General features: G+C 44.1%; 1 protein-coding gene across 1 annotated transcript; it reads right to left on the bottom strand.

Moving 5' to 3' along the window:
• Positions 1-459: 459 nt before the first annotated feature.
• Positions 460-27626, bottom strand: LARS1 (leucyl-tRNA synthetase 1). Its single transcript, XM_032703009.1, has 32 exons — positions 27542-27626; positions 26526-26644; positions 24695-24782; positions 23967-24047; positions 23382-23522; positions 22112-22273; positions 21327-21439; positions 20918-20981; positions 20337-20404; positions 19758-19983; positions 18587-18674; positions 18419-18495; positions 17750-17803; positions 16925-17065; positions 16135-16212; positions 15130-15215; positions 14974-15039; positions 14796-14878; positions 14026-14164; positions 11801-12013; positions 10855-10912; positions 10040-10103; positions 9225-9408; positions 8907-8997; positions 7934-8074; positions 7247-7387; positions 7052-7162; positions 6097-6207; positions 3986-4090; positions 2060-2155; positions 1550-1682; positions 460-771 (listed from the first exon to the last, which is right to left on the bottom strand). Exons 1-32 carry the CDS (start codon positions 27545-27547, stop codon positions 566-568), a joined length of 3534 nt encoding a protein of 1177 aa, XP_032558900.1. The 5' UTR covers positions 27548-27626; the 3' UTR covers positions 460-565.
• Positions 27627-27967: the final 341 nt, after the last annotated feature.

The raw sequence follows: 27967 nt of genomic DNA, 5'->3' as shown, positions 1-27967 counted from the left end.
GACCAGGTAGGAAAAGAAGTGCCATCCTCAGGCATCACCCAGGGCAGAATAAACAGTGATGGGACCTTAGACATTCATCCTGCCAGCTGGACTTCCAGCCTGGCACACGTGACATCACCACACTCCGTGCCCTGTGTCACACCAGTTCCCACCTGCCAGGACCACCCATCACCCCTCCTCTCCACACCTCTCCAGGCAGCAGCAGGCTCTCCAGTTAAAGCCTTCAGTGAAACGGGGCTTGGATGGAGCCAAATCCAGCTTGGAATCAGCACAGCTCCCCTGAGGAAGGAGTGGAATTCCACAAAGGCATTTGCTTCTGAACACCCTGCCCAAAGCTGGAAAGAAGAGTCTCCACATTAACATTCAGGGTAACTGTTTCAAGAGAAGCCAAAAAGGTTCAGAGGAAAATAATTTTATCAAATCCCTGTTTAAAAGAGCAGGGGGAACTCACACATGAACTCAGGTTGGTTGGGGTAGGCTTTTTTTAATAGAACAAATTCTTTGTTTATTACAGATGCTTTAAAGTCCCTCCATGAGCCTTCCTCACTGCCAGGTACGTGCCAGTTCAGTGAACCAGGTAAACAATTGTGTCCCCAATGTCCCTCGTCAGCCCGTTCTCGGTGACACGGACGTGCCTCTGGGCCAGGTCAATGTGGAAGATGGCTTGTTCCAGGATTGGAGTTTTCCCTGCTTCCTCTTTGCCAAGGACTGGAACACGACGGGGCCCAAGCACGGGATCATCAAACCTCATCAGCTTCACTTTAGAGAGATCTGCACAGAGAGAAGGGCTGGTCAGGCCACGGGAGCTGCACACAAGTTAGCCAGAGCAATGCCTACCCCTTGGGACTTCCACACCTGCTCCAAGGAAGTACATTCTATTTGGAGTAAGAGTAATCTTAAGGTTTACACTAATACAATGATGTCCCTCAGTGGTTACACAGCAAATTACCAGCAGAAATGGGGAAACCCCACACAAATACCAGCTCCCAATACCACACTCCAAGCACTGAATTTGCCTTATCTGGCTTGGGACAGCTCTGAGTAACTGAACAGTTATTTCTCATTTTCTGAGGAATGAGCTGCAGAGACTGGGAGGAAGAGGAAGGTCAGAGTTGTATTCAGTACAATTCCCTATTAAAATACACACTAATAAAAGACTTCTAAAGCAGTCCAAGAAAAATCCTTAGGAAGCCTGCGATCCTTCAGCCAAGCCTTCCTGCAAGTACAGCCTTCCAGCCCTGTGCCCAACAGCACACTGACACCTTCTGGGAAGAGAGAGAAGGAGTCCCTGTTTCATCTCCCTTGTTTTCAGGAAAAACTCCTCTGCTGTCACAAGTTTAAGGATGAGGTCCAGATTTCCCTTTACACCCAGCTCACAGTGCTTCAGATTGGTTTGATTCTCAGTCCCTGCATCTTTCACCAAAACACAGCTCTGTTCCCATTGCACCTATTGCAGCAGCACAACCTTCAGCAGCTCTCGCTTCCACTTCTCTCCCGGAGATGTTGGTCTCACCAGGTGGGACAGCTGTACACCTGTGCTAGTGGTTACCTTTGATTCCTCTGTCCATCTTCATCAGGCGCCTGATCACGGTCTCTCTGTTGTCCCCTTGCCTGATGTCCATTTTTGTGGAGAAGTGGCCGTTGGAGGGCTGAGGGTTCACCAGGAACACAGACACACCAGGCTGTGAGAGACAACACAGACCTTAAAGGAGAACCTGTACCTGTGATCCCTCAGGGGAAACATGAAACTAAACCAAATAAACATCTGCTGTCCCCAAATCTTCTGGGGGATAAAATCCCCCTAGAACTTGCCCCACAGTGCAGGATGCCAGCACTGCCCCAAAGCTAAAATACAGCCCAGAGTTCAACAAGGGTTTAGGACATATTTAGGGAAATCAATGACACTTTTACTATTAAAAGAGCTAGAAATATTAATACATAATGAACAATCCTGTCTGATTGAAGTTCTTAAAAGGCACATGCACTTTGTCTGTTTGGGTTTTTTTTAAGTTTTAAATTAAGTTTTTAAGATTTCCACTATCTGAGTTTCTGATTTTACCTCAGTTCTGAATACAGAAAATGGTTTTCCAGGACAGCAGTCTTCTTTGATTTTATCTTCTGCTTCAGAAGCAAACTTCACTTCAATATGATCCAGCTGTAAAACAAAAAAAATGGGAGAGGAAGGAATAAGCAGGAGTTTAATGGCTTTGGAAGGAACAGCAGGAGTTACAGCCCCATCAAACAGCTGTTCGTGTAGGGAAGTGGAAAGTAAACCTGCACTGACATAAGGCAACAACAGCACACCTAAAACCATAAAATCTTGTTTGGAAGGGACTGGAGTGTCACCTGCTCCCTGTGTGAGGTGCCCAAGAACCCACCAGTGAGTTTCTGAGGACAGGGATCCCCAGAGACCCCCCAGCCTCTCTGGGTGGCCTGTTCTGAGGATACACTGCTGTCCCCACAACATTCCCCCAGCCTCACAAGCTGCACCCAACTCCTGGTCACTGTCCCTTGTCTGACTGGCAGCCCACCACCTCAACAGAGGTTGGCTTGGTCACCCTTAACTCTCTAAGTAGCACCAGCTTGCTCTGAAATCTTCCCCTCAGGCAGCCTCCACAAGCCCACAGCCTTCAGGTCATGCTCTCCAGGCTCCCTCAGCCTCCCTCATGGTCCTCTGCTCAACACCACCTGTCCCCAAAGCCTTTGTGCACTGGGAGGGTGAGGGGGGCACAGCATTGACAGAGCCCAATTCAGACTCAGCAGAGCTGAGGGGTGACTTCCTGACTTGCCCAGTCATGTCCCATACAGGTAACTCCCTCCAATGTAGGTCAGCACCCAGTGTGGCTCATTGGCAGGGACAGCACAGCCACACCAAGCTCCCATTAACCCTGAAAACCTCCCAATTAACCCCAGTTCCCTGCAGCAGAGCTGATGGCATGACTGGGAGTCATCACATGGGCTGAGTCTGCACTGGGGCAGAACCTGACAACTCCTGCTCAATTTGTCCCACATGAAAGATCCCCTGTTTAACAGCTGCACTGAGCCAGTGCTCCCTCCCTCAAGTCAGTGGGGTTTGCAGATTAACAGATAGTTTAAAGTAAAAGTTGTTGCTCACTCTTGACTTTGTTCTGACATGGGACAAGCCCAGCAAAGTCACACTTGTTTCACACTGTGCAATATATGAAAGAGGTTCTTCACCCACAGAGTGGCTGGATGCTGGAACAGGCTCCCCAGGGCAGTGGTCACAGCACCAAGCCTGACAAGAGTTCAATGGTGTGACTCTTGGGAATGGGTGTAGGGCCAAGAGATGGCCTCAATGATTCTTGTGGGTCCCTCCAACTTGGCATATTCTGTGATACATATTTTCTAATTCTTGTAACAGTTGCTTTTGGTTTAGGCTTTTGGGATTGTTTTTTGATTGCTTTAGTGGGGTTTTGTTCATTGTTTTTTCTTAAACACCACCTGCTTGAGTTGTCCCCTCATTGCCGTGTTTCCTATTAAACTAAATTCTGTTCCTCATATGAAGCAGCACAACTGCTACCAGATTGGACCCTTTTCACAGAGCACAGTGTGAAAATCCCTTACCAGAGCCTGCTGCAGAGTCAATGTGCCAGGGTAGGAGCTGAAAGACTCTGATCATTCCTTCTCAATTCCTCAGTTGGAAACATGTAAGAAACAGGCTGGCTCAGAAAAAAGTGTCTCTTCAGAAGTTTCACTTTACTCTCACAGGTACATCCAGTTCTGCAGTAAAAACCAGCCTTGTTTTCTGGGACCATGTTGTGTAGTACACACCTACCCCTGTGTCTCATGTCTAGATTGAACAGATTTATACACCCTCATTTGACAAAAGGAAAGTTGCTAAAAAACTGTTACTTGAGCAATGTACACCCAGAAGTTAACATAAACAGGCTTAGAGCCTTAGGGAAGGCTGATCCTCCAGCTATCCCAATAAATGCTGAGTAGTGGGTGCCAAGTCTGTACCAACCTCCAGGGAATTTGTCAAATAGACAATGTTCTCCATGAGCACTGCACGCTCGTCAAACTCCAGTTCCAGATCAAGAACACGTGAACCATTCTTCTCCAGGTTTTCCTGTCAGGGTGGGAAGAGAAAAAAAGGGTATTAAAAAAACCTCTAAATGCTGCAAGTAAAATGGTGCTTCGAAATGGCAAACTATCCACATTAGTCATGAAAAGAACAGGCTTGTAAATCCGAGAGCTCTCTGCTGGCACAACACTAACGTTGGAGCAATAATTTTCTTGTAACAGGGCTTCTTCTGCAGGGAGTTGGTGACACTGATGGGAGGAGTAAGAGCAATTAGAACACATTTTTAATATAGAATTGAAAAGGTGTTTGACATTCACAGTTATTTATAATCCCTACTTAATGTGCAGGTTGAGAATTCACAAAATCAGTCAGCATTTCAGTGGCATTTCACAGCAGGAAACTCAGGCTTATGACCCAGTTTAAAATAAAGGACGAGCCCACAACACCTGGACGTGCTCACAGCAGCCGTACAACAAGTTCTCTGCAGGGAAATAACAACCACTTTGTATGTTAACATAAAAGTAACTTAATTAGTCCAGAAAGCCAGCAGCAACACTCACAAGAGACACAGTATTAAAGGCAATATAAAAACCACGCGTATTTTTTTTTTTTTTTTACTAAAACAGAACTTCCTCTTCAGAGTTTAATCTGCCCCTGCCTGGCTCTCACACGCTGAGCCAGCTGCCTCCTTTGAAGCTCTGCTTTGTCAGCCTCAGCATGGTTGTGGTTTCCTGGTTTCCTCATCAGTTTAATGTGAAAGATTCCCTTTTAACACGGAACTGCTTCCTTTTGTAAATCACAGAGGTTCTCCTACATTTCAGCCCTCCTCTGATGAGTGGGAAGCACAAGCAGAAGTGCTTCTTGTACTCTGCAAGTGCTGAATAATTGGTTTCAGACAAAACCACTCTGATCTGGGGAGTCTGAGGTCAGATGTTTCCATGTCTCTGTGTGAAATTGCTTACTCTCTTTGAAAGTGAAAGGATGGATTTTGGGTAGACCTCAGCACACCAGCCCCTGTGAGCCCCAGGATCACTCACTGCTGCCAGACTAAGGACACCAAAAACCAGGGATGTTTCAGCCTTAATTCCCAGGACTGAGAGCTTGTCTGATCTTTCCCAGCTGGCTCAGTGGATCCAATACATCCCTACAGCTCTTACAAACTTACACAGGAAGCTGCAGAGCTGCCCTGTGCTCTCTGCTCCTCTGAAGGCTTCCAAGCTCCCATGAAAAGGCAAAAAGAGTAACCCCAGAGAGAGGGCAAAGAGCACCTCCATTTAGAACACATGACAAAGCTTTTAAATAGAAGACATTATTGCATGCATTTCAAAAATCAAGCTAGAGCTTAAGGAGAAAAAGTAATTTTTTTTTACACTCATTAAGATTTTTTCCATCACTAATCCCTCCCAACTTCTACAGATCATGACAAGTCAAAGAGGTTTTAAATCCCACTCTGCAGGCCCCCCTTTTTTAAAATTTTGTGAATTCATTGCTTCTTGGCCCTTGCTTCTTGCTGTATTGAATTTTTATTGTGAAAGCAAGCAGAAAAAAGTTCCTTTAAAAAAAATGGAAGCCAAGATTTTCATAGGCTTCCATGACTCAGGGAAAATAATGGAATATCAGAATATTAAGTGACAAACATAAGAATTATACACAAAATCCATAATTCCATTCAAGGCTCAGAACAGTCCCTTTTTATCTCCCTTTAAAGTACTGCAAAACTCTGGCCTTGATCTTAACTTCCAATTTTATGTCTCCAGAGCAACACCTGATTCTCATTTCATCATGAAAAACTAGAGAAGTCAAATATGATAAATTTAAAATGCAGAGGAATCCAGGTGTGTTTGAAGCATCTGCAAACACCAAACCTCAACCAGACCCTGAGCTCACCTGGGCTAATTCACATAGAGACATTTTCATTATGTAATTCTTCCAGAGATGTTAAAGATGTTTATAAACAAACACATGAAGATGCCAAATAAGCAAAGGGCAGGAGTGAGACACTTCACTGACCAAAGCTTTTCCCGTACCAGAACTGTCTCTCTGACACTCACCTTCACCATGGCAACAAAAGGCATCACCTTCTTCATATACTTCTTCAGCTCTGGCAAGGTATTCAGCTCACTGGCAATTACTTTATTATCTGGAAGTTGACCTCCACTGACCTAAACACAGATGAACAACCATTGAAGAGAACAGGTATCATTAAAAAAACTTACCCTTTAATATCATATACCCTCCCTGCCTTCCTATAAATGCCAGCAAGGTTTTTCAGCATCACTGATTCCACAGATAATTTACTCATCCTTTTGAAACATCAGCCTAAACAGCATTTAACAGTAATACAGAAAAAAAGCCTATACAATGCCCAAAGGTGAATATCTCCAGAACTCCAGATGAAGAATACTGGTTTATCTCAATGCCACAAGCTGGAATAGTCAGGACTCCCTAATCTATCAGCTACAACCCAGGTGTGTTCAGACCCAGGACAGTTCATCAGGATCCTAAAAGCCACTCTGAGCTGTTTCCACATGTCAGAAGCACAGATCCTTCCGCTTTCAGAAAGGATTATTTCTTCTTATGATTCATTTATTCCGTTTCAACCTATTTCTTGTAACACTGCTGAGTGGTACACACACCCATTCAAGGATCAGAACAATGCTTCTAAGCCCACTTACAGAGTAAGGAAGCATTAGTCTGTCAGTCAACAATGTTTCCACAGAAATATACTTGGGAAAAAGAATATTTTAAAAGCTAATCACTTAAAAATAAAGAAGTAACAGAGCACAGGTATGTTTTTACTCAGATTGTCAAAACCAATAAAATCCGACGGTCCTTGGGACATTTTCATTAAGCACCAAAACTTACTGTACAGTTGACAAAGCATAAAGAAGATTAATCTACTGAAATCATTTGGTAACAAGTTACAGCTTATAAATTTTTTACAGATGGAAAAAGAGCCCCAAAAAAGCAGGGAAGCAGGTCAAGGGAACAGGAAGGGACGAGCACCTGGAAGTGCTTGCGCAGGACAGACAGGGTGGTGTGCTGCCAGGGAGGGTAGTTCTTCGCCACGTAGATGGTACAGTGAGAAGGCTTCTGGGCAGGCTCTTTAGTGCTTTTCTGAGGAAACAAAAAAAAATTAGGAATGAGTCCTTAGGAATTACAGAATTATTGAGCACACACACTTAAACAGACAACCCTCACCTTTCCTTTCACAGGTGCCATGTAGCTCTTGAGGCGGAGCCGGAGGTCGTGAGCTGCTTCCATCAGGTACTGAGAGGAGCGAATCAACACCTCATCCACGGGCCCTGCTGCTGGCCAGGAGGCTCTCATGATGGAGTCAGGCTTTGGAGAGAGGAAGCAGAGACATGCACTGGGGTGAACGCACATTATCAGGTGGGTTTTCCAACCATTACAGCTTGATTGCAAAGTGGAGTTTGGACAGTTCGGACCTCAGGGAGTGCCCACCTGTAACCAGGCCGTAAAGGAGTGAGCACACAGCCAACAAGCACTTCTTTGCAAGTGTGTTCAGGACTATGCAATCACAACTGCCATATGGCTACAGCACTTCATCTACAAGCAGAAGCCACTTAAAAAAACAAACAAAACTAAGTTTTATGCATAAGTGTAAGAATATTGCATTGTTTGGCTTAATTTGAGATCACCTCCTTGTCAGTAGACAACCAAAGAGACTGGTATTAAAGTTGCACATATCATCACAGCAACAGACAGGCTCCCTGCAGTCACTGTCCTAGGGACAAGGAGCCATTCTGGCTCTTTGGATTCTGACACGTTTCTTCTACTTGCACATGAATAACACCTGACATGAGCGTTACTGAAATCCAGCAAGAGCTTAGGTCTGAATCAATGACAGAACTGAAGCACCAGTACCTTCCCCAGCAGGGACCAGATGTGTTCACAGAGGTGGGGGCAGATGGGAGCCAGCAGCAGAGTCTGCACCTCGATGAACTGGAACACCAGCTCCCTGTGCATCCCCTCGATCGCCAGCTCCCGGTACTTGTCCTTCGCTGCCTGAAACACACCAGAACAGCCATGAGCCCTCAGCTGCCAGGGAGAAACACTCACACACTTCTGGGCTCTAACGCCTTTACAGAGTGAGCAGCTTGTAATAATCCATTATTGAGTTCTAGGAACTGTATTTTCCTGACGCACCGGAGTGTGAATCTGCCAGTTGGCCCTTGGATTTTTGCATTAATGCAGTACTTTAAAAAAGTGTTTATTGGCACAAACATAAAAGACAAAAACATCCACAGCTGTGTATCAGGTGCTGTCATCCCAAATAGCCTGCATACAGATACTAATAAGGACTAAGAAAAAGGCAATGAATATGATCTATCATTACACATAATTCAGCCTATTCAATCCTGCTCCTGAGTATCTCAAAGCAGCCACATGAAGGAGTGTCTGTAATTCGTTAAGTGGAGCGGCACGGCTCTGCAGACACTCTGGAGACATGGTTTATGGAGGATATCAAAAAGCACTCTGCTTCCAAACAATTTTGTTGATGAATTATCTGGATTTCTTATGAAGAGTTCCTTATTACAAAGGAGTTAAAGAAAAGCAACAGTTTTTAATAGTGTCCTTTTTTAAGCAGTTTTTTGCTTGTACTAGAATATCAGGACTATTTGCAGCATCACATTTGTCTTCTTCTGGACATTTGTAAACTGACGCAAGCAGACCTCTGCAATTCCAGATTTATTCCACTGAAGTACTCATTTCTTGGCACAATTCTGATTCCAATTCAGCTGTATAATTAAGGATCAGAGACAGCAGGATCAAAAGAAATCCACAAAGTAACAAATACCAGGTGTCAGTTTCTTACACCTCAGAAGAGCCCTCCTACCTGAAACTCAAAGAAGCCAGTTTTCAGAGCTTCCTTAAACATCATCTTCTCATAATTTTGTTCTGTCTTCATTATGCCTGCATTCATCTCACTGGGGAGGGAAGGGAAGTGACAACATCACTATTGCATAGTCTGCCCCACATAATGGTAATGTTCTGTAAAACACTGTCACCAGTGCAGCCCAACTCCATCACCTGTTCTGTAACGTGCTCTGTTTTATGGAATCCATTAATTTGTAGAGGAAAAAAAATAACTACAGGATTGCTCCTTGCAAGGTAAAAAATGGCCCAAACTGTACTGTTAACCTCTGTACCATACCTGGCAAAGACTCTGTCATTGAAGGTGTTGGCAGGGCCGCTCCTCAGGCTGTCTCTGTTTGCAATCATTTCCTTCACCCACTCCACCCACGTGTAGAGACGAAGAATACCAGCATCTGCCATGGCTTCCACGAAGTTGGCATCTTCCACAGTGTCTCCAGCATCAGCCAAGGCCAAACGCATGCCTGCAGGAAATGGGATCAGCTACCGTGGCTGGATGATAAGGGATGCCCTTAGCTGGCAGATATCTGTGGAGCCTGGTGCCTCCTGCACCTCTTGACAGCTCACTTCAGTCACAGTTAATAAATGCAAAGCAAAGTCATAAACTGCCTGGCCAGCCAGAGATGCCTCAAAGGAGGTATTTCATCTGGGAGAGGCACACTGCCCTCCTTGGGAAGGGACCAGACAGACACTAGAACCAGGAGAGCAGCACAGTCACTGCCCAAAACACAGGAGTGTGGAAGAAGGAACGTGAGCACTCATGGATACACAGTGCACAAACATACACACCCTGTGCTCACAAACAGCATGTGTCTTGTGTTCTAATCTCTTAAGTGAACATAGAAAGATGAAACAGGCCCTTCCTGGAGGGCTCAACCCCAGGAGCAGCTCCTGGCTGAACCAGGTGTTGTGCTAACACACATCCCAATCTTCCAAACAGGAGTGCAGCCTTTCAACAGGAACAGGTGGTAAGTGGCAGATTTATTGCCATTCGATACTCCAATAAACACATTCCAATAAACTCCTTAGAGCAAAACACTCATTTTAGTCATTTTGGCATAATTGACAATCAGATGCAGGTCAGAACACACTCACCATCTGCAGAAAACTTGTCAACAGCTTGAGTGAGGGTGAGGAAGTTGCCTGTCGATTTAGACATCTGAAAGAAAGAGAAGAGTGTTTGTTTTCTCACACATCCCCTGTGTTGGTGGATAAGCAAGACAGACCCAACAAGGGTTTGGGTAAACCATTTTTTTCATGAATCACAACAAAAAGCACGTGGTAAATCTGAACAAGGTCTCACAACAAAAGCAGACTGAACTCTGCAAGCACCCAGCATCAAAATATAACCCCAGAAATTCCCTGAATTAAACTTAAATACCTCTTTAAAATTGGCATTTTCAGCTCGCCCTTCATTGATTTTTCATTAAGGACTCTGCTAGGGGTTTTTAGTTTGTTTGTTTGTTTGTTTTTATTTTTCCCCATATCAGACAGTCTCCAAAGCCTAATTCCTGAGTTTAGCCACTTTTAATTCAACTCATTGTCAGAACCTGCACACATTAGCAAGTTATTGGCACAAACTCTTTCCTCCCACTGTACCTATTTCAGTGCTTTACAAAGCTGAACCTTAGTAAAATAAATCATTCAGCATTCTATATTACCCTAAAACTTAACAGACATGCACTGAACTCTTTACTAAACTGGCAAGGCTACACAAGAGCTGACTTAAGAGAAGTGTTCCATAGAATCAGAGGAAAGGCAGGTCTTTGATTAATGAAAAACTGGAGGGCACCAATGAAGAAATTTCAGTATTTCCCCCTGTTAAATTCCAAGAAGAATTTTCCAGTCTGGCTGGCAAATGCCTATTTTGACAACACAAAAGCCATGTCATACATGAAACTTCACTGTACCTTTTCAGAATTGAGGAGCAGATGTCCATTGGCTCTCACAGCTACTGGCCATTTTTCTCTGTTTGAAGACAAAGCATTTGGTCAAGTAAACACATTTTCTCTTTTGTGGAAAAAGAACAAACATTTTATGTTCCAGTTTGGGATGAACGCCTTAAGTGGAATCTTCAAAAAGATACCTAAGGGCTGTCTTAAAAATACTAAGGAGTGTCTTTGAAGATGAAAAGAACTGCAGTATAAGGGCTAGGAATTACCATTGCTGAAAGGCAAAGCAGGGAGCAGTGCACCTGCAATTCTAGTTCATTCATCTCACCTCCCTCTATTCAGATACATTTAATTTAAAGGCAGGTGACTGGCACTGTCCAAGAGCACACAACAGCACTGGGTCCACATATCTCTACCCACAGAGGAAGCAGATATCAAATTCCCCACAATCATCTTTATAGTACATCAGAAACCCACTTTTTCTGTATACAGTTTTATAAAACCCTTAAACAGAGGTTCAAGGGAAGGCAAACAGTATCTTCATCCTAAAAGCACCATGTGATGGGCAAAGATTCTCAACCTAGCACAGTCAATGGGAATGCATACATATATATATGTACACTCACACATACATATACACATATCCACAGTCTGTTTTAACCATCCTTGAGAAGGAATTAAGAAGAGTTAATAAAGTCATGCAAATTCCAGTGCAGGGATACAGTTCAACACTGGAAAATCCACAGGAGGAGATATGGCAGAAAAAAACAGGGGAAATAATGGTAAAACCCCTCCCATTTCAGTAACTTCTACTACAGACAACTGTATCAAAGCTGCAATATGAAAGAACATATTTTCAACCCAATTCTGAATGTTGTACAGTCCAAAGGCCATTAACAAATGTAGTAGAACTACAAAGTCTCCAGCTTTGCCTCCTGCCCACCTGCATCACATCCCAACTTACCTCTGCTCTGGCCACATGGCCACATGATTGTAGAGGTAGTATGACAGATGATTTGGAACAAGATCTTTGCCAGAAACTCTGAGATCCACAGGATACCAGAATTCAAACTCCTCCTTTAGTTTATCCAACTTTTCTTTTGGAATCTCAGTTTTAGGAAATGGAGCTGCCTTGAAGAAGATGTAGTCCCAAACTTCTTTGCTCATTTGATGTGCCCTGCACAGAATCAGTCCCACAGTGAGATGTCAGTAAAAGCTCCTTTCACACTCCACAGCATTTTGTACAAGGCACCTTAAACCTGTTGATCCATTCTCACAGCACACTCCATGTGATCAGTAAACACACACAGAGAGTGCCCAGGTCCTTTGCCTGAGATCAGATGAGTAAATCCAACAGAAGCAAACTCAGAACTGCTTGAGCCATGCCCTGCTTAAACTGCCTTTTGAGATTTCACAATAAAGCATGAAGACTCCCATAAAGAAAAAGTGATTAATAAATAAAGCATAATCTTCAGTGTCCTGGAAACCCCATAATTTCTTTTCCATCTGTCACCCCCAAACCTCAGCACCACCATAACTGAACACTGAGAGCCCACCACTAGCACGTATCACAGGGTCATTCCTTCTGGCTTCCATGGAAGTCAAAGGGCAGGAGGCCAGGAGAGAACTGCTGTACAATTCACCACCTACATGGAAAACATTCCCACTCTGAATGGAATGAACAGGTAACATTAACATTTACTACAAGGCACATCCTGCCAATTACCAGAGGCAGGATCCACAATTCTGAATGAAAACACTGCTGAGATGCAACTTAGACCCACAGCTCTGCAGCCACTGGGCTGCATTAACACATATCCTTATTTATACAGAGAAACTTTAAGCATTCCAAATTAAATACTTTCAAACTGAAGTTTGCTATGTGTTAACATTTGCTAAGGGGCTTTGGCCTGTGCTGTGCAGAGAGGAAAGTTCTGGACCCCACATACCTCCAGTACACATTAAACAACCACCCCAAATGACGGTCCATACCACCAGCCTAGAATAAATCTTACAGGCACTAATTTACTGGTTTGGTCCTGGTAGCTCTTGTTCTAGGCTTTAAATTCCTGTGCTGTGACTGAGCTTGTGTTCAGTGCCAAATCTGTTGTAACAGGTGAAGGTGACTAACATGATGGGCCATAAAACCCCTTTTCCTTCACCCCACGCAGCAAGTCCCAGTAAAAAGCATTTGCCAAATCTGTAAGATGTTATCTACTCACATAGGAGTGCACTCTAATTGTCCATTCTTAATTACATCAAATCTCTAATTCAAGGCTCAGGATGCTCACTTCAAAGCTTGTTTCCAGACATGACTAGCTCGTGGGTAGCCTCTCTGTAATTAGAGAGGTTTGAGCCCAAATGACAGCCTTGCTCAGTCTCTCAGACCTATTTCTCTCTGTAAGAATCAGAATCTTTACTTTGGAAATGGTTTTCAGATTAGTTATAGCATTGAGTAAGAAAAGTTTCATTTCCAGTGCGTAAACTACTCCAGAAAGCAGTTAATAAACCACACAGAATTAGAGCAGAACACTCAAGGCACAATAGGAAGTGATTTTTTCAATTCCAGCCTGAGCTGTATTATCTCTCTGATCTCTATCACTGAAGTTCACAACCATTCCAACCAAAAGGTCACAGGGCAGCCTTAAGAGTTTTTTTGGTACAAATGCCCCCCTCCCTCTTACTCTGAAGGCTTCCACATACACGTTGTGCAGAAAAGATGGTTCTAAGCTTCTAAGAGAGTTACCAACATTTAATACAATGACAAAACCTAAGTGCTAAATCCTCCTCCCTCTGTACACTGCAGCCTACAATTTGTTATAGTGCAAAGCAGCCTCAGTAAGCAGAGAGACCTCAGCAGCCACTGAAACCAATCACTCAAACACCTGGCAAGGACCATTTCAAGGCAAGTCAAACAAGTATTGAAAACTGTGATTTACTCTGCACACAGTTCTGCTTTCAGAGGCACTTCTCCTCCTTTTCTCTCACACTGCCCACCACACTCCTTTCTTTCCTTATTTCCCCTCTGCAGAGCTGCTGTAACTTTGCTCACAGGAGGTTAAATTTAACAGCAATGCTTTTTAAACACAAAAGCAAAGATTCAGCCTCCTTGGCAAGTCTTTGTGCAGAGCAATTCAGGAGATAAGCACATCCAATTAAAAAGAGAACGTAGTGATTCAGTGTCCTTACCTGATGCCCAGAGGAGATTCTCCTTGGCCCCTCAAGTTCCCTCCCTGTAGCAGGTGAGCCACTGTGTAATAGGCCATGTAGATGGTGGAGTCAGAGAGAGACTCTATCAGCCACTGCTCATCCCAAGGCAAGCGGGTCCCTGGACAGGGGGAAGGCAGCTCTCAGGTACAGTCAGCACCATCCCGACCAACAGGCACCGCTCTCAAGCACACATAAGCAGTTTATGACTTTCAGGGGAACATATACACACACATATATACAGTAGTATTCACGTTTATGGTTTTAAAAATAATGGGTTTAAAAATTAAACTAGGCATTTGAAAATTTTACTCGAGAGCAAACACCGGTTTTGAATCAGTCTCCTGACACAGTTCAGCTCACAAACATTTGCTGGGGGTTATAGTGCACTTCTAACAGCTGCCCCATGTCAGGCTACACAAGATGAAGGCTAGTCAGAAGTTAAGGCCAACACCCAAGAAATGGTATTAGTTCCCTCTCCTGAGGTCCCTTCCAAATCAGTGGCCCAGATAAAAAGCTCCCAAGATGCTGCAGATTCCCTGTAGTAATCCAAAAATAAACTCAGCCCTGGCCATGTGCATTTCAAACAAAGCACACCTTCTCTGGGATACTGGGCCAAGATGCAAGTTGGATAATGCTGTTCCACACTTCCCTATACCATTGGGGATGCTAGACAGCACTTAAACCTTCCAAATGAAACAAGGACTACCATCCTCATGAAGCATTGAGTGAGAAAGGAGTGTTTTGCCTACCTAAGCCATATGTCCTGGAGCAAGCATGCTCTTGTAGCCAGCCTAAAGTAGCTTCAAAATTTCTCCTAGTCTCTTCACAGAACCTGTAAGAAAGAAGCTCTTACTGCTCTCAGCCCTCTCAGACCCCACCAGCAGCAGCAAACAGTCACTCCCCATCACAGCCACGTCCATAACTCACGTTTCCAGATGATTCAAGCACTCTGAGGCCTGTTTCTTCCAGTTTGCTTCACCATAATCTAAATACCTACAGTCAGGAAAGATTCATTGTAATAAAGCAATCCAGAAGTAAGATACAGTTGGAGTCACTTTATAACTACAGCTTTACTTCACTTACCACTGGTCACAAAGGGCCACGACACACTCATCAGCAGATCTCGACATAACTTGTTTCTCAGGTTCCATATAAATCATGGCTTCATTCTAAGAGTTGAAAGGGCAGTGAAGGCGGAGATTTAAGTATTTAGCAAAGTCTTGAAAATCCTGACAACTTACTAAAAAGCATCTCCTCCATTCTAATCTGGTTTATGGCATTTACTGCATGGCTCTCATCCCTGCCCTGGCTCTCTGCCTCAGTATTCCCCTGGGTAAAATGAGGCAAGGCTTGACTGTGCTTCTCTGAGGTACCAGCTCACAGCATTTTGTACACAGTGCCTCCATGCATGAGGAAAAGGAGGACAGAAGCACAAAATATTCCTCACTGACTATGCCCCACTGATTGAAACAGCTCCTAGAAAACCCCAGGGGACAGAGAGAGGTGGGGAAGGTAAAGGAAAATTGAATGCTGAGCTTCCAATCTACCTGCACACACCACATGTGCTGATGCAGGGTGAAGGGTTACATTATAATCTGGACATAACAATGCTGCAACAACAAGGGAATAACAACTAAATGACAGAAGCCTCTCCCACTCCCAACCCTCATCAGGAAAGTCTGATTAGAGTGGCATTACAGAGATGCCACAAATGCTGTTCATTTACTGCTCTCCCTTCTCTGAAGAATGGGCCCAGCAATCGGGAATTTGCACATCATACACCCCCTTTACTGCCTTGAGACTTAGAGTTCAGATCCTATGCTTCCAGTAGCCTCCCAACTATATTAAAGAATAAATAAGACCACCAAAACATGTCCTAGGCAAGGTGATGGGATAAGGCAGGGAATAAGAGGACTAATTAAGCTACTCATCCCATTCAGCCCAAGAACACCAGGTCCTTCTCTGAGCACTGTTCTGTGCTCTGCAGAGACCCAAAGCACCCTGAGGGCTGCAGAACCACACTGGGGGTTTTCCAACCACTGTAAAAATGGACAATTCAGCAGCAGCTATGTGCACACTGTCACATACCTTATCCACCATCAGCTTCTGAATGCATTTCTTGACATCTTGAACTTTTTGTCCTTTGAATTCATCCACCAACATCACCTGTAAAAGATGGGTCACAGGACACGATTTTTTAAAAATTTAATAAGAAATAGGTGCTATAACTCTTCAGATCAACAGAAGGAAGTAGCAGGTACCACAGTCTTTGACGTGTAAAAAACAACAGTATGTGGGGTTTGTTTTTTTTTTTCATTAAATGTAGCTATATTTACCCAAAAAGAATTTGTACACACATCAGCATCCACACAGGTGATGGAGCATAAAAAGTCAGAAATAAAAACTGTTGCCAGCTGAGGAATACACAGAGATCTACTGCACAAGTAATGACATGAGGAAAAAACAAAACCAAAAAAGCTCAAAACAAAAACACACACACACACACATAAAAAAAAACCCCAAACAAAACCACCAACCAAACAACCAAAAAAACCCACCCACAGCAACACCTTGTTCTTTCATATCAGTTTCCCAATCAATACTTGTAACAAAATGGATCAGCTCCCCAGAAGGTGACCACTTGCTAGGAAATCAGGTTATAAATCTCAGTTTGCACTCACACATTCCTCCATTCTCTTTCTCCAATTCTGCATCACTCCTCCAACTGCAGAACCTGGCTGCAGGAGAAGCCTAAATGAAAAGTGCTCTGGGGAAAAAGGACAGTCTTCCTCTTTCTTGCAGTCTTTTTTTTAATTCTTTATCCACTTTTTTTTTCCTAATCAAACTCAGCAAGAAACCACAATCTTTTATTACTTACTCCTTCATAGAATCCTTTCAGGTACACTCTCTCCTTGGCCTCTGCAAGCTTCTCTCTGTCATTCTGGCTCTGGATTTTGAGCTCATCACAGACAAACGGAGCACAAAGGCTGCCATAGCCCGGGATTTCAATGATGGGCACCTGGGAATTACCAAAGGGCTGTTAAACCCCATTGCAGCATCTAACACAAATCAAATTACACAGGACTTATGAAGTACTGGTGTAGTTCCACTCATCAACCAAGAGTTCCTGGCAGTCCCCAGGGTGGCTCCTGAGCTGCCCAGTTTTATCTCCTGACATGACACCAGTACCAAGCTGTTCCAGTACTGGAGCTGGTTTGTTGAACCAAGGGTACTGCAATACACTGGGATGGCTTTTTGGGATTGCATTTTCTAATGAAAACTGACTCAGCCCTGAGGCTGCACTAACAGTGAGGGACTTCAGCTCTTTCCATAGGACAGATCCATTCATAATCTGGCCATTAAGGCTCAAAGGTGCTGGGTTTTTTTTGTTTTGTTTTGTTGTTTGTTTTTTTTTTTTTTAAATCAACCAACAGGTTATATTCCATCTTCCAAAACAATAATTCTCACAAAAATTTTCTCTCTGAAGTACAGCATAGAATAACAAGCCTTGGTTGCAACCCCTAACAGATCAAATATTATAACTACAGGAAAACAAGAAAAATTTACTCTAAGCTTTTCAGCTCTTTCAGCTGAGGACTTCAAACAGGAATTCTGGAAGAGCCAGGCACATCTCTTGGTTCATTTCTCATCAGTGAGCACAAGGTCCTGTGTGCTGCAGATGGACACATCTGGGTGCACTTACCGGCTCGAAAGGCAGGACCATTTCATCTCTGATGCCATACTTCAACCTCAAAGCCTTGAAAATTGGAAGGGAAAAAAAAGCAATACAGATAGAAGAAAAATATTTTATTTATTATACAGCAAACAAAGCCACTTCCTTGCCTTCTCACCATTTCTCACACCTGAGTTCAATCCCCATCTCATTTCCAGGTGATTCTTTGTCGTAACTGTCTACATTTTTAAGAGTGGAAAAATTAATATTGCTCTACCTTGAAAATGAATGGACGAGAATTTAACATTTAGGGATACCTGTTCAGACACTGATGTACTCTTGCAGTTGTAATAGCAACAGCTACTTTGAGTCTCATTTGAAATTCAGACAGAATCTTAATCTCATCTCTGGAAGTAATTCCCACAACAGGAATTCATTTCTGTCTCACTGGTACTCTTCTCTACCTTAACATGCAGCACAAGTTATGTAATTCTTGCCTAAAACTCAGACACGAAGTCTGAGAAAAAAACCTGAACCATCCCAGCTGGTTTAAACTTCATTTATTTTTAACTACTTTGATTTCAAGTAAGAGATGGAAAAATTCTAGTGAAAGTGAGTTTCATTTTACCCACCGGATATCCACTTTTGACCCTCTTCACTATGGAAAGGAAACAGAAACAAGTCAGTTAACTGACTGACCTGCTTTTTTTTCAAGTCTCTCAGGGCTGCAAAGTCATCTGGAGAGTCAGAGGGAACACTCGTCACCACTCCGGTTCCTTGGCAAAGGAAAAGATAAACAGATGAAAAGGTTGGTCCAGACATTCTGAATGCCCAGTGTCCATCCAACAGGCTCTGCTGCAGAGTTACCTTTATCCTCCTTGATGGTGAGCATGGGCAGGGCATAGATAACCTTGTAGGTGGTGAACGGTGCCGAAAGCGCAGCACCAAGAATCTCCTGAGCAGGACAAAGGAACAGCGTTACAGTAAATCAGAGGGTTTCAGCCTAGCTGAGCAAGCTCTCCTAGCTGGTATTCTTCACGTTTTCTGGCATTCCTTACACATTACAAACAAATAAATACATTTTACGTATACAGTTAGGCAAGGAGAAAGTACATAAGAAAACCTGTGGTACCATTTCAGACGGTACACACACTACTTACTCGTAGAAAAGTCAAATACCGACAAAGAAACCTAAACTACTGGCTTGTAGAGTTTGGAAAACAAAGGAAGCAGGAGGAAAGTTTGTTTCCAAATATCTGAAGCACATTAGCATCAAGGCAGGAATGACTTAGGAAGCCACTGTCAAAAGCTACATTAAACCAAGAAGGAAAAGCATATTGTCAAGGTATTTCATGCACTGACAGGAGGCAGTCTAGATGTGGCAGCTGTCTTCTATCTCGCTAATTTGCTTGAATTCACATCATGTCTACTAACAAAGGAAGAAAAACTGAAGTATTTTCTACTTCATTTTTGACAGCAGGATCAAGAAAGACAGTGACAAGTTGTAGTGAATGGAGATTGAGGGATGCAAACAGCTGAAGGTCCTCTGGATCAGGATGAACAAATGCCACTGACTAAATTGCTCAAAGCAAACAAGTTAAGGACAGTGAATCTCAAAACCACTGACATCCAACTGCTCAGCTAAGAAAGCTTCATTCACAAAGATGTACTGGAACTGTCAGCACCAACAAAAGCCTCTTCCACGTAACCCTTTCCAGCTATTACTTTTCCCCCTCCCTTTCCATTCACTCTTCCCAGCAAGTAGAAAAATGTCACTTAAAACCATCCCTTCACCAAGTCATACAAAAGGAAGCAACAGGAATGCATTTTTCCTCAGGTAAGTACACCAGGTTACCCTCCCAGCAGCAGCTCTGGCTCGGGTGCCAAGGAAGCTGCCTGCTGCTTGCTTTTTTAGCCACCAAACACTCCAAAATTTCTGTAATAGCTCCTCGTATTTTCTTTGTAATTAGACCTCCACCATCACCTTTAAGCCTCAGAGGACCAGCTAAGCCTGCCCAGCACACTGCAGGATGCTCACCTCTCCCATCAGCTCCTTGACCACAGGCACGACCCCGTTGTCCTTGGTGAAGCCCTGGTAGGACATGTTGCGGGCAGCGCGCTGGGTGCAGATGAAAATGTCCCCGTTCCTGGTCTCAAAGCCAATGTACTTCATGTCTGGGCGAAGCCAGCAGTTGGTCTGGCCAAACATGGTCTCTGGCCTGAGCGTGGCAGCCACCAGGAAGATGTTTTTTCCTCTCAGGCCACTGGGGGGGGGAAGTATTTGGTAAGTTACCAAAACAAAAACATTTCAGATCACACAGAACAGGCTATTAAGCCAATATCAACTTGCAGGTAACGTTTCCTAAAGGAGGAAGTGGGTCATTAATTCTTTGTGAGTTTTCCATTTTCTTTTTTTTTTTTTTTTTTTTTAATCTCCAGTTTGAGTTCCACATAGAGACAGGGAATAGAGCAGCTCAAAGCACAGACCAGGTCATTGAAGAGAGGGAAATAACCTCGTGAAATTAAATTCTGCATTAGGCAAAACAGACTCTTTAATTCAGTGGTCAGTTCTGGCCAGGAGACAGAGCCTATCTGCCATTAAGAAGTAAAGACCTACCTCAATTTTGCAGGGTAAGGATCCAACACCTTCATTTTTATCAGCGTGTACTCTTGAGGCCCAACACCCTACAATTCCCACAAACAGTGCAACAATCAATAAGTGACATTGACTCGAGCAGGAAAGAAAATAAACCCTATTCTGTAGGAACCTAGTCCAAACACTGTTTAAGGTACTGATGCTTTCCTCAAAGTAAATCCTATTTCCATCCATATGAATGGCTCCTCACTAAAATGCAGACTGCACAGAGATTATACTGTATCCCTACACCTAAAATCTTGTCAGACACTGTCTCAGCAACATCTAAGTTAACAACAGCTTGTTTGTTTTAACATGACGGAGTGATGCTGCTGGCACAGATTGCCAAAGAATCACAAAAACAAGCTACAATGGAAAATACTATCCATAGTTCCAGACAAATCTGCTCAGGAGAGGAGTTCTCTCAATTTTCACACGCACTGACAACTGAGACCCAGTGATTCTGCACGTACAGACTCGTTTTTGCTCCAAGATACAATTTATTTTCCATTCAGTATTTAAGCTCATAAGCAATGCATGAAAATGTCAAGTAGAAATATTACCTCTCCTGTTTGCCTGTCATGATCCATGCAAGGCTGTCCATCCTTAGGAGAATAAATTGTGTATCTAGAAAAAGGTATATTTTCATTTAGCAGTGAGTACAATAAAGTGCAGAGCAAGAGGAAAAAAATAAAGCTCTTTGGGAAAGAGTTCGGTTTTTGCAAGAGCATTTAGTATTGGCCCTTTTTTGCTCTGAGTTGGTCCCCATGGAAAAATTAAACCAGGAACACAATTTCACACACTTTGCTGGCACAACTACACTTCACCACGTCAGGCAGAGCACCAGCAATAAAAGGATTCTGGTTTCATATGAGTGAAAAACACGCTCTAGAGACGTGTCACAGGGCTCTGTCTTTGGTAAGCTGAGCTTATCCACGCTCCTAATAAACCCAGACCTGAGGGGAAGCTTACCTTTTGCCAAACTTAATCTTATTTCTTTCCTTTAATGTCAGGAATTGCCATCGTACAAAGGAATCATAATAGGGATTGACATTTGTGGTAATGAAGGAACGCCTCCAGTCCACCTGGAAATGGGCAAGAGGCTCCAGTAAGTAAACACAATCAAGAAATTAAAGCAATCTCATAATAGCAAACTTATTATTTTAAAAATAAAAAGAATTTTCTCTCCAAAAAGACAATGCCAGTACATATCCCACCAAGGTTGTATGCTTAAACATGTTTTTGCCTGGTCTCTCAGAGCTGAGATGTCAAAGGCTTGAGGCCCCTCCACTGACTGGGAATTTTAGAGGTTTTGTAGTAGTTTTAACCAACCACTCAAACTGAATTTCAGCACTGCCTTGTTTCATCATCTCTACCTGTCTTCATTTTTAAAAATCTGTTGTCAGCAGGACAGGTACCCTTATTTAACATCACATCATTATTCTTCCTAAAACTACTGTCAGTACTGACCACAGACCAGTTATCTCACATGGGAACCAGAAGTCATAATTCCTTTAGTTGACAATTTTCCAGTTAAGACCACTGCACGGGGTACAAGCTCTAAACATGAAAGCATTTAATTATCATCCCAGACTATGAAAAGGTTGAATGAGTAATTCCATAAATACCAGAAACATTTCTAGAATAATGTTGGTATTATGCAGAAAATCTCCAAGGAGAAGCAGCACATTCACAAACACACTAACAGTACAGGTATGACTGCCTGTGTAATTGAGATCTGGATTTCCAAGAGTCACCTTCAATCCCATGCTCTTCAAATCCTGGACAGCAAGGGGAGGGAAGTAATCCAGCCAGTGCTCAGCTTCAGAAAAACTGACCACTTCTTCATCAGAGAGGCCCAAAGACTTCATGATTCCCCACTGGTATTTGGAAGAGCCAGTCTTGGCAGCAGCCTTGCTCTAAAAGAACAACTGGAATCAGGAAGAAGTGCATGGTCTTGTACTCACAAGAGCATTTTTCTCTGTTAATGTTACAGTTTCCAATTCCAGATATACAAGTTAATACAAATATTCTCACATTCTCTCTCTAGCAGTGAAGATAAATGATTAGAGTTTCCATTCTACAATCTTTCCTACCTTGTACTCACTGCACACTCCCTACCCCCCCTCTTCCCACTCATTCCATGCCAATGTCCAACACACTTGCAGCAGCTGTGCCATGACAACCTGGCAAGGAATGGCCCATTCCTGCTCAAACCCATGGCTGTTTGCACCACAGAAAGGTGGTGAGCCCTCCACCACACCCTTGCACCAAAAACTTTGCTGCTGTCACTTTGCTCATGGTACTTTTCCCAGTTGTTATCCTTTGAGTATCTCCTGTCTCCTGTCTCTCCCCAACAGCAACTCCCTGCCCGTGGGAGCAGGAAAGGTCACTCCTTCTGTCACACAGAGAAACCCAACACTGACAGCAGGACAATCTCTTCAGCACACCTCAAAAACATACACAAGAACATCTCTAAGCTTTTCCTACACTTGATTCTCTGCCTTGCTTTTTGATACTCCCAAAATCCTAAATCTCATTTAACTACCTGGTAAGCCAAAATGGTTTAGATGATTTCACTAGAGCATATCTAGCCAGAACTGGCTAGATACCAATTTACAAGAGAATAATCAGAACAGTAGGTATACACAGCCCCTACCTCTGAAAAAGTAGGGTTATTTCCTACAACCTGTTTGTGAATGTTTGGTGAAGGGTTTAAAAAAAAAAAAGGAGAAAAAAATGAGAGTATTACTCTGGATGATCTGGTTTTTTCTTTCCCAAGAAACTATGAAGCAGTGCACCAGCTCACCAGTAAAGGCTCATGCATTACCACGGTATCTCTGGAACCATGCAGCTGATGCATTTTTTTCAAGTCTACTTTAAAAATACCCAGCTACCTTGGAAAAAACAATGAAAATCTTTACATCACGAGACTCTGTGAGCCCAAAGGAGGAAAATACTGCAATGCACACTCTGAAGCTTTGACAGCACAGCTCTCAGTCCAGGAAGGCTTGGTTTCAACTTTACCTTTTTGCCTTTTGCTTTGTCTTTGATGATAATTTCTTCTTCTTTTTTACCAGAATTTTCTTCCTCTTCCTCCTCCTCATCAGGAAATTCCGGTGGGCAGCCATACAATTCCATTTCTCTTTTCAGCTTATCTGCACAAGCCTGAACAGAGTTATTGGGAGTGTGTCAGCACTTCTCTGGGCACTGGCTGAAATCACAGCCCAGGAGTGTGTTTTACTGATAACACTCTGCATTTCACTACAATGCTTTAAACTTTTTCTGGACCTTGTATTAACTTCTAGGAGATCCTGCTACTCCCAGAATGCCTGCCAGGGCAGGAACAGGATTATTGTGAGGATTTTCTTGCAAAGAAAAACGTACACCAGGTAAAATTTAGTTTTAGAGCATCTTATCTTCTAGGAAGTGATGATATACAGTTCAAGTACAACACATCTTTACAGCAAATTCAGGTTCCAAATCACACTGTCCTGATGAATTTTTACATAAACTAAGGTGATGCTGGGGATGGACAGTAAGCAAGGCTCCAAGCAGCCTTAGGGATAAAATCCACCCAGAAAAGACCCTCAGCAACTGTAAAGCTCTCACCTTGATGGGCATCCCTGTGCAGTGCAGCCCAAAGGGAAACAGGCAGCTCTTCCCCTTCAGCCTCTGGTATCCAACTGCAAACTACAGACAGGAAAAAAGGAACAGCTGAAACAGGAACGGTAGAGGGCTGAGAAAGCACCTTCTCAAACCCAGCTGTGATTCCTTCTCTAATACACAGCTATGGACAGACAGGTGAGTGTAGGCACCCAGCTGGGGAGGGAATTCATGACAGGAAGGTGAAACTGGAGCTTGGTACTGCCTGGGCTGCACAGGCATGAGCTTGTCCAGCTTCCAGGCTGACCAGAGAAGAATGGGAGCAGAGATGGATGTCATGGAATCCCACCCACTAGTGCCCCAAAACCTGCTCCCACACAGGTCACAGAGCACAGCAGGTACAAACAAAAGAGACAGTCAGATCTCTTGTGAACTTTGACTTGTTTAGCAGCACTTCCTAAAAAAAAAAAAAAACAAAAAAACCTCATTTGAAAAAATGAACAGAGGAAACACCTGCAGCCCCATCTCCTCGAATTCAAAGAGCCATGAATGGCACTTCCCTTCAGCCAGCAATATTCCCACTGAAAATATGGGGGGGAAAAAAAAGTGTAATAAGTCATTACTGATGCTATAAAGGAATTAATAAAGCCTTCTGTTAGCTTAAAACTGAACTACAAAATCAGCATTTGTTCTGGGGCAGTATTTAAAAGGTATCAGCAAAGGAGAATATTTACCTCACATTTAGATAAGGAGAACGTGTGTCCCAGGTGCAGGCGGCCGTTCATGTAGGGGTAAGGAAAGGTAACAAAGTATTTTCCTTTGCTGAGAAGTCAAAGAATTAAAACAATCAGCTTTTAAAGTGACCATCAGACAATGCACATGTAAAACAGGTAACTGGCACATTCAGTTATCAGCCTACAGTGACATTAAAATATTATTTTCCTGCCAGTAACACGAGTCTTTGATTTTACAGAGCTGCTACACTAACAGGCTTTATCCTCTTAAAAAAAATCCTAAACACAAAAAAAACCCTCAGAGGACAGACATCACAAAGAAATGTTGAAATGGATATAACATGTTCCCACAGGTAATAAATTCTAATCCTGCTTCTGTAAATTAATTACTACAGAGGCTTAAAGTCATTTATTTAATCACCCACTGACTGAGTTCAGATTTTAAGGGCACACTGTAAATAATCACTCCTTTCACAGGGATGTATTGTTGCAGGGTATTTCAAAGATATAAACATTGTCTTAGTTGCTTTGAAAAGTCAGGTTCCAACAACAAAATACATCTTTAGGACACTGAGTTTCTACCTCTACCTTTGCACTCTACTTCACACCTTGTCTCTTCCTTTCACACGCTCCCACTGATCTATAAACATGCAGGAATAAAGGCCAAGTCATTTGTTTGCTTGCAAAAATTACAATTTAAGAACCTGCCACCTGTTACACCAGTTCAGTTATTATCTTGGTTTAGTCTGACTTTCCCACACAGCAAATAGTAACCTCATACTGCCAAGGTCACTGCTTTTCCAGGCAGAGACCTTCCCAGAGGACTAATTCCATTCCCCCAGGCAGCCCCTCCACAGTGTGAAGAGCATGGATCGCACTGATCCCAAAGGAGCCGTGCTCCCAAGCACACTGCACATTCCCAGGGAGTAAACAAGTTTCTCAGGGATGCTCTGGGGCAGAAATAAAACCAAGACTTAAATGGTCTTTCCCAATCCTGCAGAACACTCTCTGCACCTGTGAAAGGCTCTTCCTCCCTGCAGCTCCGGTCCATCCCCTCCTCAGGGCAGAGCTGGGTGACACCTGCCCACTCCTTTGGAGCCAATTTCAGGCAGCTGAGAACAATTGTGGAACCAACCAGGTGGGAGGAAATGTAACCCAAGAGAGAAGCACCTTCTACACCAACACAGCAGCTCAGCAGTATCTTACCACAGGAGCAGAAAGCCATTATCAAAGCAAAACAGTAACCAAACCCAGCACAGGTGGAAGGTAGAATGGTCTAGAAAGGACCAGAATTAGCCAGGTGATAGGGCAACTCTGCATAGTTCATGTAAGAAAAGAAATCACAGCCCCTCATCTGAGGAACAGTAATGGTCACACATGTGGTTCCTCTACTTCTGCACAAAGTACAAGAGGTTGGCCAACAGCAGGACCCATGATTTTGTGTAATACTGTTCTCTCAGCCAAGCAGAGCAGGACATACCCTCCATCAGAATGAAACCTTCCAGTAGTGAAGGCTCAGGCATCACACTGAGGAACCTCCTCCAGCTGTACAAGTCACCAAAGAGAACCTGGATTTAAAACCACAGAGGGCACAGACACTGCCAAGGAATGAAAGAGCTTCTCTTGTCCCTGCTGGAACTTGGCCACACACATACTCATCTGCTTTACATCGTCAGCTACAGCAATGCCAACAATATGTGAGTGAGTCCCTACAGAAGAGCCAAGAACACTGCTCACTGCAAAGGGGCCACTTTTCCCTCCCCAGACTTTAAATGGAAAAACATTTCAAGCAGTGAAAGAGAAAACCTGCAGAAAAAGCACACAATAGTACCTCCTTTGGTCCTTCCTGTCCGCAGCATTGATCTCAAACACCCGCTCATGGTCCCACTTCTGCTGGATCTCTCTCTCAATCTTCTTCAGGAAATCCACCTTCGCTGTCCCTTTACGCTCCTGCTCAACAGAGAGGGGGAAAAAAAGTCTGGCTGTAGAAGTTCACAACCACAGAGCTGCGAGTTATCCCAGAACACTCCTGAGCTCCCCTGGGTTCGGGTGAGCGCTGTTCTGGCTCCAGGGCACTGCAGCACCACCCCAGGGCAGAGCAGCAGCGGTGGCTCTGTGCAAACCTGCACCCTGAGCTGCACCCTCCCAAAACAGGGCCCGGGATCCGTATGGAAAGGGTTAACAACCCTTCTCCAAGGCAAAAGAGGGACAGCAGCCAAGTAACACACGAATACACTGATCATCTTGCCAATAACGAACAAACTCAGAGGGATCTGAACCAGGGAGACAGGACAGGATCATACAACTAAAAACACCTCATGGAATTCTGTTTTATTCCAGAGTCTCCATAAACTCGATTTGATGCTTCTTTCTCTTGCTACACCTAAAGTGGGAACAGCCCTCCCCATGCCAAGAGGAGGGTCTGGTAACAGCTCTAATTGTACTTTACCGACAGGGTTCTTCAAATAAAGCATCCCAAGTGATTTTAATTAAATGCTTGTTAAATAGCCCTTCTCCTTATTCTTTTATAAAGCAACATATGGTAAATGCTAAAGAAGCTTGTTCTTTTACCATAAAACATATGGGAACTGTTACGGGACACACGCACCGCAGATTCCGCACTCATAAAGCTTGAGGACTGGGCTCTTTTCCCTCAAAACCAAGACACTCCTAAGACTTTTACATGAAGGGACCGCGACAGCCGGGCAGAGGGCCCAGAGGGGCCTGTGCGAGATCTCTGCCCGACGGCCGCGGCCCCGAAGAGCGGCCCTGGGGCGATGTGCGGGGCCCCGGCAGAGCCCAGAGCCCCCAAAACTCCCCCGGGCCGGACACCCCTCACTCACTCACCGCCATGTTGCTGCGCCTGACGAGACCGCGCGGGCCGTACCAACGGCGGCACGGCCAAGGGGTGGGGCCAGGACCGTACCACGGCACCGGGCGGGGGGAACGCGGGCCTTTTGTAGCGCGAAGGCAGCGGACCGCAGTTGAACGAGGAAGGAAGGGAAAGAGGGCAGGCAGGAGAGCAGGACGATCACCGCTGTCACCTGTCCCTCGCGGAGAAGGGGAAATAAACCCGGCACACCTCTCGGGGTGCGCTCCTGCCGGGCCGATGCCCCTTTAAGAGCGCCCCCCCCAAGATGTCGCCGCGGGTTCATGTGCTCGCTCCACCGAACTTGCTGGTTCTCCCTGACCCTCGGGTCGGGCTCTGGGCCGCCGCCATTGGCTGGCGGCGCGGGGCGGCGGCGCCTGATTGGCGGTGACGGCGTGGCCCCG

Source organism: Chiroxiphia lanceolata, chromosome 15, assembly GCF_009829145.1.
Source record: "Chiroxiphia lanceolata isolate bChiLan1 chromosome 15, bChiLan1.pri, whole genome shotgun sequence".
Taxonomy (NCBI): domain Eukaryota; kingdom Metazoa; phylum Chordata; class Aves; order Passeriformes; family Pipridae; genus Chiroxiphia; species Chiroxiphia lanceolata.
The sequence above is the reverse complement of the archived record's forward strand: the minus strand, read 5'-3'. Positions and strand labels throughout refer to the sequence as shown.